The following is a 12,634-nucleotide window of genomic DNA, read 5'->3' as shown; positions in this document are numbered from 1 at the left end:
TGTCCATTTTTGTCTTTTTCTTTTTTTTACATTTTTCATCAATTTTTTTCACATTTTCATCCTTGTTTTCGTCTCAGTTTTGTTGCAATTTTCACACCTTTTTTCCAGAAGTTTCCAGAAGGAACCACGTGTTCCTCTGTAACCTCTGTAACCTCTTTAACCTCTGTAACCTCTGTAACCTCTGTAACCTCTGTAACCTCTGTAACCTCTGTATCCTCTGTAACCTCTGTAACCTCTGTAACCTCTGTAACCTCTGTAACCTCTGTAACCTCTGTAACCTCTGTAACCTCTGTAACCTCTGTAACCTCTGTAACCTCTGTAACCTCTCTGGGCCGTAGGGCACCGTGTGGTGATGGGGAAGAACCTCGTGTTCCTCTTTAACCTCTGTAACCTCTGTAACCTCTTTAACCTCTGTAACCTCTGTAACCTCTGTAACCTCTGTAACCTCTGTAACCTCTGTAACCTCTGTAACCTCTCTGGGCCGTAGGGCACCGTGTGGTGATGGGGAAGAACCTCGTGTTCCTCTTTAACCTCTGTAACCTCTGTAACCTCTTTAACCTCTGTAACCTCTGTAACCTCTGTAACCTCTGTAACCTCTGTAACCTCTGTAACCTCTGTAACCTCTCTGGGCCGTAGGGCACCGTGTGGTGATGGGGAAGAACCACGTGTTCCGCTTTAACCACCCGGACCAGGCGCGTCTGGACCGTGAGCGCCGCACCGCCCTGCTCCAGCAGCAGGGGGCGCCGGAGGAGGGGCAGAGCGAGCCCGAGGACTGGACCTACGCCCAGAGGGAGCTGCTGGAGAAGCAGGGCGTGGACCTCAAGCTGGACATGGAGAAGAGGTCAGTGTGGCTCAGTGGTTAGTGTGCTCCTCCTGTGGCTCAGTGGTTAGTCTGCTCCTCCTGTGGCTCAGTGGTTAGTCTGCTCCTCCTGTGGCTCAGTGGTTAGTCTGCTCCTCCTGTGGCTCAGTGGTTAGTCTGCTCCTCCTGTGGCTCAGTGGTTAGTCTGCTCCTCCTGTGGCTCAGTGGTTAGTCTGCTCCTCCTGTGGCTCAGTGGTTAGTCTGTTCCTCCTGTGGCTCAGTGGTTAGTCTGTTCCTCCTGTGCCTCAGTGGTTAGTCTGTTCCTCCTGTGGCTCAGTGGTTAGTCTGCTCCTCCTGTGGCTCAGTGGTTAGTCTGCTCCTCCTGTGGCTCAGTGGTTAGTGTGCTCCTCCTGTGGCTCAGTGGTTAGTCTGCTCCTCCTGTGGCTCAGTGGTTAGTCTGCTCCTCCTGTGGCTCAGTGGTTAGTCTGCTCCTCCTGTGGCTCAGTGGTTAGTCTGCTCCTGTGGCTCAGTGGTTAGTCTGCTCCTCCTGTGGCTCAGTGGTTAGTCTGCTCCTCCTGTGCCTCAGTGGTTAGTCTGCTCCTCCTGTGGCTCAGTGGTTAGTCTGCTCCCCCTGTGGCTCAGTGGTTAGTCTGCTCCTCCTGTGGCTCAGTGGTTAGTCTGCTCCCCCTGTGGCTCAGTGGTTAGTCTGCTCCTCCTGTGCCTCAGTGGTTAGTCTGCTCCTCCTGTGGCTCAGTGGTTAGTGTGCTCCTCCTGTGGCTCAGTGGTTAGTCTGCTCCTCCTGTGGCTCAGTGGTTAGTCTGCTCCTCCTGTGCCTCAGTGGTTAGTCTGCTCCTCCTGTGGCTCAGTGGTTAGTCTGCTCCTCCTGTGGCTCAGTGGTTAGTCTGCTCCTCCTGTGGCTCAGTGGTTAGTCTGCTCCCCCTGTGGCTCAGTGGTTAGTCTGCTCCTCCTGTGCCTCAGTGGTTAGTGTGCTCCTCCTGTGGCTCAGTGGTTAGTGTGCTCCCCCTGTGGCTCAGTGGTTAGTCTGCTCCTCCTGTGGCTCAGTGGTTAGTGTGCTCCTCCTGTGGCTCAGTGGTTAGTCTGTTCCTCCTGTGCCTCAGTGGTTAGTCTGTTCCTCCTGTGGCTCAGTGGTTAGTGTGCTCCCCATGTGGCTCAGTGGTTAGTGTGCTCCTCCTGTGGCTCAGTGGTTAGTGTGCTCCTCTTGTGGCTCAGTGGTTAGACTGTTCCTCCTGTGGCTCAGTGGTTAGTCTGCTCCCCCTGTGGCTCAGTGGTTAGTCTGTTCCTGTGGCTCAGTGGTTAGTGTGCTCCTCCTGTGGCTCAGTGGTTAGTCTGTTCTTCCTGTGGCTCAGTGGTTAGTCTGTTCCTGTGGCTCAGTGGTTAGTCTGTTCCTCCTGTGGCTCAGTGGTTAGTCTGTTCTTCCTGTGGCTCAGTGGTTAGTCTGTTCCTGTGGCTCAGTGGTTAGTCTGTTCCTCCTGTGGCTCAGTGGTTAGTCTGTTCCTCCTGTGGCTCAGTGGTTAGTCTGTTCTTCCTGTGGCTCAGTGGTTAGTCTGTTCTTCCTGTGGCTCAGTGGTTAGTCTGTTCCTCCTGTGGCTCAGTGGTTAGTCTGTTCCCCCTGTGGCTCAGTGGTTAGTCTGCTCCCCCTGTGGCTCAGTGGTTAGTGTGCTCCTCCTGTGGCTCAGTGGTTAGTGTGCTCCTCCTGTGGCTCAGTGGTTAGTGTGCTCCTCTTGTGGCTCAGTGGTTAGTCTGCTCCTCCTGTGGCTCAGTGGTTAGTCTGCTCCCCCTGTGGCTCAGTGGTTAGTGTGCTCCTCCTGTGGCTCAGTGGTTAGTCTGCTCCTCCTGTGGCTCAGTGGTTAGTCTGCTCCTCCTGTGGCTCAGTGGTTAGTCTGCTCCTCCTGTGGCTCAGTGGTTAGACTCTTCTTCTTCTCCTGTTTCAGGCTGCAGGACATGGAGAGCCAGTATCGCAAAGAGAAAGAAGAGGCTGATCTTCTGTTAGAGCAGCACCGACTGGTGAGTCCTGGAACTGCAGCTAAATAAAGACTGAGGCTGTATCCGAATGTCCACACTAGTCCCAAACCCCTCATTCACTACATAGGCCGCACTATATACTCACTATAGTCACTATAGTCACTATATAGTGGTCACATGTTGTAGGAGTGTCCGAATGTCCAGAGAGAAAAAAGTCGTCCACTCGAAATTTCCCACAATGCATCTGGAAAAGTAGTGAGCATCGATGGTCACTAAACGGGTCAATATAGACCACAATGCACTGGGAGAGTGGGAGAAGAGCCTGACAGAGACAGGTCTGTGAACTAAACAACACGACTGAAGTAAATCAGCTGTTTCAGTCGAGTGTTTGTGTTTCTCAGGAATAAACGACCTGAATATAAACGATTACGGTGAAAAGATGCTAACGTTAGCGGCTAACCTTTAGCTGGAGTTGTTAAATGACCGACAGCTTCATGCTAACGTTAGCGGCTAACCTTTAGCTGGAGCTGTTTAATGACCGAGAGCTTCATGCTAACGTTAGCTGCTAACCTTTAGCTGGAGTTAAATTACCGACAGCTTCCTCTCGAATAATCCAAGTCATTCATGTAAAATCCATGTGAAGTAAAAGCGTTTCTGACTCGTATTAATCCATAAATATTCCACTGTCTCTGAGTTTGGTTTTTATCACAGAAACACTTTATTCCTGGAGTTTATTGAACTTTTATCAGATGTCGTCGCTCAATCTGCTGGTGTTCGGACACCGGGCTCTGACCGACTCTCGGCGTCTCTGAGCTCACGCTGGAGAGTTTTTTTTTCCTTTTTTTGTGATAACAGTAACGCCTGTAAAAGTGCCATAAAATAAACGTTTGTAACAATAAATAAATTCAGATTTAAAAAAAATAAAAAGAACATTTCTGCAGCCGCAGCGCGGATAAAGTAGTGACTTGTGTCCGAATCGCCAACAGAATCAGTGACTATATAGTGACTATATAGTGCGGGCCTATGTAGTGAATGAGGGGTCAGGGAATAGTGTGGACATGCAGATACAGCCTCTGATATTTCCTTTGATAAATCCTGAATAAAGGTCAGAGGTTAAAGGTCAGAGGTTAAAGGTCAGAGGTTAAAGGTGAGGTTTGTTCTGTGTCCAGTACGCCGACAGCGACAGCGGAGACGACTCGGACAAACGCTCGTGTGAGGAGAGCTGGAGACTCATCTCGTCTCTCAGAGAGAAGCTCCCGGCCAACAAGGTACTCCCCAACCACCAGGTCCTCACAGTCTGGTCCTGACATAGCCCTTTTCCACCAGGCTGGTGCCGGTGCTGGTTCTGGGCCAGTTCCAGTTTCAGAACCGGTTCTTTCGTTTTCCACTGAAAAAAAACGCTGGCTCTTGGTTCCAAAATCTGGTGCCGGTCGGGAACCAGTTAAAAGCTGGACCAAGAAACGAGCAGCAGTGATGTCAGCGGCTGGGGGCGTGGCTCTCTCCTCCAACAAACAATCAATGTTAGTTAGTTTGTGCTTAGAACTTCCTGGAGAAGCCAAAACAGTCTCTGTGGAGGAAACTGTTGTTTTGCTTTATGCTCTTTAGCTAAAACAAGAGTTAGAAAGAAGAAATCAAAATGTTAACGGCTGCTGTGACTGAAACATAAACTTATTTTTTCTGTATTTTATAACCAGAAGTGGCTGTAGTAATGTATCCATGTTTGATGTTGACTTCCCAAAGCGTTGCTATGACAATAGGCACAGCTCTCATTTTGGTGGGAAACCAAGTCAGTAAAGAACCAACCCGGCACCAGAACCAGCTCTGAACCAGCCCAGAACCAACACCATGGTGGAAAAGCCCTCACAGTCAGGTCCTCACAGTCTGGTCCTCACAGTCAGGTCCTCACAGTCAGGTCCTCACAGTCAGGTCCTCACAGTCAGGTCCTCACAGTCAGGTCCTCACAGTCAGGTCCTCACAGTCAGGTCCTCACAGTCAGGTCCTCACAGTCTGGTCCTCCCAGTCTGGTCCTCACAGTCTGGTCCTCACAGTCTGGTCCTCACAGTCTGGTCCTCACAGTCTGGTCCTCACAGTCTGGTCCTCACAGTCACGTCCTCACAGTCTGGTCCTCACAGTCAGGTCCTCCACACACCGATACCTGAACAACACCTTGTCCGATACTGATTTGTTGTCTTGCAGAACAACAGAACAATAATGTTTAGAAGATCTGCACATTTACAATATCGGGTTCATCCCCAATGTCAAGAAATGTGGGAAAATGTTACAAATGAATCTTCCTCACATTATATTTCTGTTTTATGGTTTTAGACGACGCATCTTTTAGTATCGATTTCTCTTTCATTTAGATCCGTCTTATTTCACTCATTCTTACATTTAGGTCAGGAACCTTTTAAACAAAGTGTCTCAGGCGCCATCAGGTGGCCCAGATCGGCACTGCGCCTCATTATAAGTGACCAGGAGGAAAATGATTCACGGCCAAATCTGTGGATGTTGTTATTATCGATGAGTTATTATTCATAAAATGAGAAGCTAGTTTTGCTAATTTTAACTGTTTAAAATTGTCTGTGTCTGTGTCTGTGTTTATTCTACAAACTTTAGTGTCTGTGGTGAACCCTGTGATGTGTTCAGGTGTTCTCCTGGTTAAAGGAACAGGCCAGCGTTTTTCCATACTGAGATATGTTCTTACCTGAGCTGTGACGAGTTCTTTAGGACCTGTCTGATCTTCAGTCACGTAAACACAGCGCAGACGGCGTTAGCATTTAGCCTCTCCCTCTCTCCTCTATAGCTCCAAAACAGGTCAAGATAGAAGCTACCAAGCTCTTCCACGTTTCCCCTATTTAAATATGGTTACGTGAAGTGTTCCACTACAAAGTATAATTACACACAATTAAACAATGTGGATTTTCTGAGCGGATAAAAGGGGGAACTATATTGTAAGGCGTAATAATACCAGGAGTAGTTTGGCATCCGCACAGTAAAGAGAAGATTACGGATTTCGAACTTGTGTTTTTTGTCAATTTTTTTGTCATTTTTTTAGTCATTTTTTTAGTCATTTTTTTATTAATTTATTTGTTAATGTTTTTTTTTTAAATAAATCATTTTTTGTCCTTTTTTGTCAATTTTTAGTAATTTTTAGTAATTTTTAGTAATTTTGAGTAATTTTTAGTAATTTTTAGTAATTTTTAGTAATTTTTTTTTCATTTTTAGTCATTTTTAGTCATTTTTTTAGTCATTTTTTTTGGTCATTTTTTTAATAATATTTTTTTTTTTTCTTTTTTTTTTTTAAATAAATCATTTTTTGTCCTTTTTTTGTCAATTTTTTTTCATTTTTTGTCATTTTTTTTTGTCATTTTTTGTCATTTTTTTGGTCTTTTTTTTGTCCTTTTTTGGTCTTTTTTTTTTTTCAATTTTTGTCATTTTTTTGTAATTTGGCATCCACGCAGTAAAGTGAAGATTACTGTGCGGATGCCAAACTACTCCTGGTATTATTACGCCTTACAATATAGTTCCCCCTTTTATCCGCTTAGAAAATCCACATTGTTTAATTGTGTGTAATTATACTTTGTAGTGGAACACTTCACGTAACCATATTTAAATAGGGAAAACGTGGAAGAGCTTGGTAGCTTCTATCTTGACCTGTTTTGGAGCTATAGAGGAGAGAGGGAGAGGCTAAATGCTAACGCCGTCTGCGCTGTGTTTACGTGACTGAAGATCAGACAGGTCCTAAAGAACTCGTCACAGCTCAGGTAAGAACATATCTCAGTGTGGAAAAACGGTGGCCTGTTCCTTTAACCCTGTGGTGCGTTCAGGCGCAGATGTTCTCCTAGTTATCTCCTGTCTCTGTGATGCGTTCAGGTGCAGACGATCGTGAAGCGCTGTGGTCTCCCGAGCAGCGGGAAACGGCGCGAGCCTCTGCGCGTTTATCAGATCCCACAGCGACGCAGGATCGGGAAGGACCCCAAACGCCTCACGGTGGAGGACCTTCGGATGCAGGCCGTCAAGGAGATCTGCTACGAGGTGAGGAACCAAGGAGATCTGCTACGAGGTGAGGAACTAACGAGGCGAGAGGAGGAACTAACGAGATCTGCTACGAGGTGAGGAACTAACGAGGCGAGAGGAGGAACTAACGAGATCTGCTACGAGGTGAGGAACTAACGAGATCTGCTGCGAGGTGAGGAACTAACGAGATCTGCTGCGAGGTGAGGAACTAACGAGGCGAGAGGAGGAACTAACGAGATCTGCTACGAGGTGAGGAACCAACGAGGCGAGAGGAGGAACTAACGAGATCTGCTACGAGGTGAGGAACTAACGAGATCTGCTGCGAGGTGAGGAACTAACGAGATCTGCTGCGAGGTGAGGAACTAACGAGATCTGCTACGAGGTGAGGAACCAACGAGATCTGCTACGAGGTGAGGAACTAACGAGATCTGTTACGAGGTGAGGAACTAACGAGATCTGCTACGAGGTGAGGAACTAACGAGATCTGCTACGAGGTGAGGAGCTAACGAGATCTGCTACGAGGTGAGGAGCTAACGAGATCTGCTACGAGGTGAGGAACTAACGAGATCTGCTACGAGGTGAGGAACTAACGAGATCTGCTACGAGGTGAGGAACTAACGAGATCTGCTACGAGGTGAGGAGCTAACGAGATCTGCTACGAGGTGAGGAGCTAACGAGATCTGCTACGAGGTGAGGAACTAACGACGTCTGCTACGAGGTGAGGAACCAACGAGACGAGAGGAGGAACTAAACAGATCTGCTACGAGGTGAGGAACTAAGGAGATCTGCTACGAGGTGAGGAACTAAAGACACGAGGTGAGGAACTAAAGACGTCTGTTACGAGGTGAGAAACTAAAGAGATCTGCTACGAGGTGAGGAACTATCGAGATCTGCTACGAGGAACTAACGAGGCGAGAGGAGGAACTAAAGACGTGATGTGAAAGGCCACGCTCAGGAATCAAACCCGTGACCCGCCCTCTCCGTCCTGCAGGTGGCGCTCGGGGACTTCAAGCACTCGCGGCAGGAGATCGAGGCGCTGTCCATCGTGAAGATGAAGGAGCTGTGCCGCATGTACAGCAAGAAGGACCAGGGCGAGGCCCCGAGCTGGCGCGTGGTGGCCCAGGACGTGTGCGACACGGTGGGCATCGGCGAGGAGAGAGCGCCCCCTGGTGACGACGGCCCCGGAGCCCCCGGGGAGGCGGAGCCGCCGGCCAATCCGGGAGGACTCCAGGGGCTGAAGGAGCACATCGACAAGCTGACGGACATCCTGGAGGTGAGGAGGGGGGGGGAGGGGGGGAGGAGGGGGGAGGAGAGGAGGAGGAGGAGGAGAGGAGAGGAGAGAGAGAGAGGAGAGAGGAGAGAGAGGAGAGAGGAGAGAGGGGAGAGAGGAGAGGAGAGGGGAGGAGAGAGAGGAGAGAGGAGAGAGAGGAGGAGGAGAGGAGGGAGGAGAGGAGGAGAGGAGAGGAGAGGAGAGGAGAGGAGGAGGAGGGGAGGAGAGGAGAGGAGAGGAGAGGGGGAAGGAGGGGGAGGAGGAGAGGAGGGGAGAGGGGAGGAGAGGGGAGGAGAGGAGAGGAGAGGAGGAGAGGAGGAGGAGAGGGGGAGGAGAGGGGAGGAGAGGAGAGGAGGAGAGAGGAGGGGGAGAGAGAGGGAGGAGGAGAGAGGAGGAGGGGAGAGGGGGAGGAGGAGAGGAGAGGAGGAGAGATGATAGAGGAGGAGAGGAGGGGGAGAGGGAGGAGAGGAGGAGAGGAGGAGAGGAGGAGAGGAGAGAGGAGAGGAGGGGGAGAGGGGAGAGGAGAGGAGAGAGGAGAGAGGAGGAGAGGAGAGAGGAGGAGAGAGGGGGAGAGAGGGGGAGAGAGGAGGAGAGGAGGAGAGGAGGAGAGAGGGGGAGAGGGGAGGAAGGGGAGAGGAGGAGAGGAGGAGAGAGGAGGAGAGGGGAGAGGAGGAGAGGAGGAGAGGAGGAGAGGAGGAGGAACTAAGGAGATCTGCTACGAGGTGAGAGGAGGAGAGAGGGGGAGAGGAGGGGAGGAGGGGAGGAGGGGAGGAGGAGAGGAGGAGAGGAGGAGAGGAGGAGAGGAGGAGAGGAGGAGAGGAGGAGGAACTAAGGAGATCTGCTACGAGGTGAGAGGAGAGGAGAGGAGGAGAGAGGGGAGGAGGAGAGAGGAGAGAGAGAGGAGGGGGGAGAGAGGAGGGGGGAGGGGGGAGAGGAGGAGAGGAGGAGAGAGGAGGAGAGGGAGGAGGAGAGGGGGGAGGGGAGAGGAGGATAGGGGAGGAGAGGGGAGAGAAGGGGAGAGGGGAGGAGAAGGAGGAGGGGGAGGAGAAGGAGGAGGGGGAGGAGAGGAGAGGCTTACTCTAACTGTAGTCCTGTGTGTGTTCCAGGAGGTGAAGCTGCAGAACGACATGAAGGACGAGGAGATCAAGTCTCTGAGGGACAGGATGGTGAAGATGGAGTCCATCATCCCCGTGCAGGTCTCGCTCTGCTCTGTCTCTCTGTCCACTGTCTCCATGTGTCAGATGTTCATGAGCCTCTTCTTCAGGACGAGGAGCTGGACGGTGAGGAGGGCGGGACCGGCCAGCCCGAGGGCGCCATGATGGAAGACCCGGCCAACGGCGTGCCCGAGTGCCGCGTCAAGCGCCTGATGGACGAGGACCCCGCCTTCAGGAGAGGGCGCCTCCGCTGGTTAAAGCAGGAACAGCAGCGCATCCAGAACCTGCAGCAGCAGAACATCACCAAGAAGCTCCGAGGGCAGACGCCAGGTACGGAACTAAAAACACGCCAGGTACGAAGCTAAAACACGCCAGGTACGAAGCTAAAACACGCCAGGTACGAAGCTAAAACACGCCAGGTACGAAGCTAAAACACGCCAGGTACGAAACTAAAACACGCCAGGTACGAAACTAAAACACGCCAGGTACGAAACTAAAACACGCCAGGTACGAACCTAAAAACACGCTCGAGGGCAGACGCCAGGTACGAAACTAAAAACACGCCAGGTACGAACCTAAAAACACGCCAGGTACGAACCTAAAAACACGCCAGGTACGAACCTAAAAACACGCTCGAGGGCAGACGCCAGGTACGGAACTAAAAACACGCCAGGTACGAAACTAAAAACACGCCAGGTACGAAACTAAAAACACGCCAGGTACGAAACTAAAACACGCCAGATACGAAACTGAAAACACGGCAGGTACGAACCTAAAAACACGCCAGGTACGAAACTAAAAACACGCCAGGTACGAAACTGAAAACACGCCAGGTATGAAACTAAAACACGCCAGGTACGAAATTGAAAACACGCCAGGTACGAAACTAAAAACACGCCAGGTACGAAACTAAAAACACGCCAGGTACGAAACTAAAAACACGCCAGGTACGAAACTAAAAACACGCCAGGTACGAAACTGAAAACACGCCAGGTACGAAACTGAAAACACGCCAGGTACGAAACTGAAAAAAATCTATATTAAAGAGGCCTTGAAAGGCCTCTTGCAAGGCCACCGCGATAACTGAGGGCACTGCCGCACCGATTAATTCACTCCATGAATAATGGTCACCATGTGACGTGAATCTGCACCAAATTTCATTTAACTACAACAAACTTACATTTTTATTCATCCCACATCATGTTTTCTTTGCTCCCAGGGGGCGCTATCGCACCCATTTTCCAATACTTTTAACGACTTGTGTAGATGATGTAAAGTGGTTGTTATGTCGCTGCCGCCCTACGATGAGTTTATTAAAGAGCACTCAATTTACCCAAAATGGCCGACCTCCCGTTGGTTGCCTAGTAACCATGTAATGCACTTTTTAGTTTGGACAGTCATGCCGCATGTTTGCACCAATTTTGGTTTGGCTGCACCAAACTTGACACCGGGTGGACCCATCGGTGGATATGGGGTTGTCGCCATGGCAACACGATGGGAGATGGGGCGTGGCCATCATTGACTTTTTTGGACAGGGTCATGTGACGGATGTCTGTGGCAAATTATTTTTGCCTCTGAAAAAGTATATTTTTTTTCTCCCCTTCATTTCGTCTGGTCCTGAAGGCTGTGGCGACACTTAGTCACATGTTGGTCCTAAACGCTCTTCTGTTTCCGCAGCGGCGAACGGGCCGACGGTCCCCGTGCACCTCCCGGGCACCGGCCGCTTCATCCCGCCGCAGGAGTGCAAGCTCAAGTTCCCCTTTAAGAGTAACCCCGCCCACCGCATGTCCTGGGGCCCCGCCTCCGCCGCGCTGCAGGCGCTGGAGCTGGCGGCCGACGTGAGCATCGAGCCGCTGAACGACGACGCCCCCCGACCTCCGCCCGACCCCGACGCGCTGACCCTGCCTCCCCCGAGCGCCCCGCAGCCCCCACTGCTGCCGCTGCCCTTCCTGGTCCCGCCCCCGAGGATGCGCTCGCCGAGTCCGCACCGCAACTGGCAACGCAACCCGCCGCCGCCGCCGCCGCAGCAGCAGCAGGGCGGGAACTACAACAACAACTACAACAACTACAACAACCAGCGGAGGCAGCGCCGCAACTCCATGGACAACCCGCGCAGCTACGACGACGCGCAGCCGCAGATCCAAAATGGCGGCGCAGGCGGACAGTTCCAGTCCCGGCCGCGGCAGCGAAGAGGCGCGTCCCCCGGCCCCAGAGGCGGCGAGCAGCAGCGTAACCACAGCAACGAGCGGCGGGATTTCCAGTTCAACGCCAACCGCTTCCACCAGCACTACCCGCACCCGTACTTCAACCCCCACAATGCACCATTCCAGGCCTTCAGCTACAGCAGCCTGCCGCGCCCCGGAGGCCACGCCCCCGCCGGCCCGGCCCCCGGAGGTCAGGCCCCCGGAGGAGGAGGGGGGTGGGGCTTCCAGACTCCTCCGCGAATGAGGCGTCAGTTCAGCGTGCCCGACCTGCAGAAGAACAAGGAGTCGAACCTGTGACCGCGGGGGAGGCACTTTTTATGTTTTTGTTTTCGATCACACCTCAGTCCCGCCTCCGCCGAGAGTCGGGTTTACGCGAACGGAACAAAAGTGAATCTGTGCTTCAGTAGAGTTTAGGATCTGTACTTTACTCGAGTAGTTTCTGTGTTAATACTTTTACTCCACTACATTTAACGATAAATATTTATACAAATACTTTGTTCAGCACGACATGACCATAAAGGGAGTAAAACCAGCCCAAACTCGGCCATGTTTAGTGTCGGACACTTTGCTTTGAGCCACAGGTTCTTCCAGGAAGGAACCCCACATTTAGAGACATTTGTGAGGAATTTTGGGGAAATTTATATATTTTTTAATTAATTTTGGAAAATTTTGGATGCAGATTTTTTTCCAGGAAATTAAAAAAAATATTGGGGAATTTTTGAGACATTTTGGGAAAAAAAAAAAATACTAAGAATTGTTTTTTAAATATTTTAACTCCAACATTTTGGGAAATTTGTGAGAAATTGTAGAATTTTTTTGAGAATTTTTGGGAAATTTAGAATTTTTTAAAATTAATTTTGGATACATTTTTTTGAGAAATTTTGAAAAAAACAATAATAAAAAAATCTTATTTTTTTCCAGGAAATTTTGAAATATAATATAGGGGAATTTTTTAGACATTTTGGAAGTTTAAAAAAAAAAATGAAAATTGAAAATGTTTTTTATTTATTTTTTATTTATTTTTTCCTGGAAGTAACTCCAACATTTTGGGAAATTTAGAAAAATATTGGGGAATTTTGGAAAAAAAAAATAAGAAAAAAAATATAATAAAAATTGAAAATGTTTTTTTAATATTTTTTTTCCTGGAAGTAACTCTAACATTTTGGGAAATTTGTGAGAAATTTTGGAATTTTTGGGGGGAATTTCT

The 12,634-nt window shown here is 49.9% G+C and overlaps 1 protein-coding gene across 1 annotated transcript in view; it reads left to right on the top strand.

Annotated features, from left to right (window-relative positions):
- The window catches only part of LOC306980385 (kinesin-like protein KIF1C), a 35,997-nt gene extending 24,193 nt beyond the window's left edge, over positions 1–11,804 (top strand). The window contains exons 20-27 of the mRNA XM_079579739.1: positions 637–841; positions 2,752–2,824; positions 3,952–4,050; positions 6,656–6,817; positions 7,791–8,072; positions 9,176–9,265; positions 9,334–9,553; positions 10,901–11,804. Coding sequence (XP_079435865.1) covers positions 637–841; positions 2,752–2,824; positions 3,952–4,050; positions 6,656–6,817; positions 7,791–8,072; positions 9,176–9,265; positions 9,334–9,553; positions 10,901–11,724 — 1,955 coding nt within the window. The 3' untranslated portion in view covers positions 11,725–11,804. The remainder of the gene's footprint in view (positions 1–636; positions 842–2,751; positions 2,825–3,951; positions 4,051–6,655; positions 6,818–7,790; positions 8,073–9,175; positions 9,266–9,333; positions 9,554–10,900) is intronic.
- The last annotated feature ends 830 nt before the right edge of the window (positions 11,805–12,634 follow it).

Source organism: Gobius niger (genome assembly GCF_951799975.1).
Source record: "Gobius niger genome assembly, chromosome: 21".
NCBI lineage: Eukaryota > Metazoa > Chordata > Actinopteri > Gobiiformes > Gobiidae > Gobius > Gobius niger.
The sequence above is the reverse complement of the archived record's forward strand: the minus strand, read 5'-3'. Positions and strand labels throughout refer to the sequence as shown.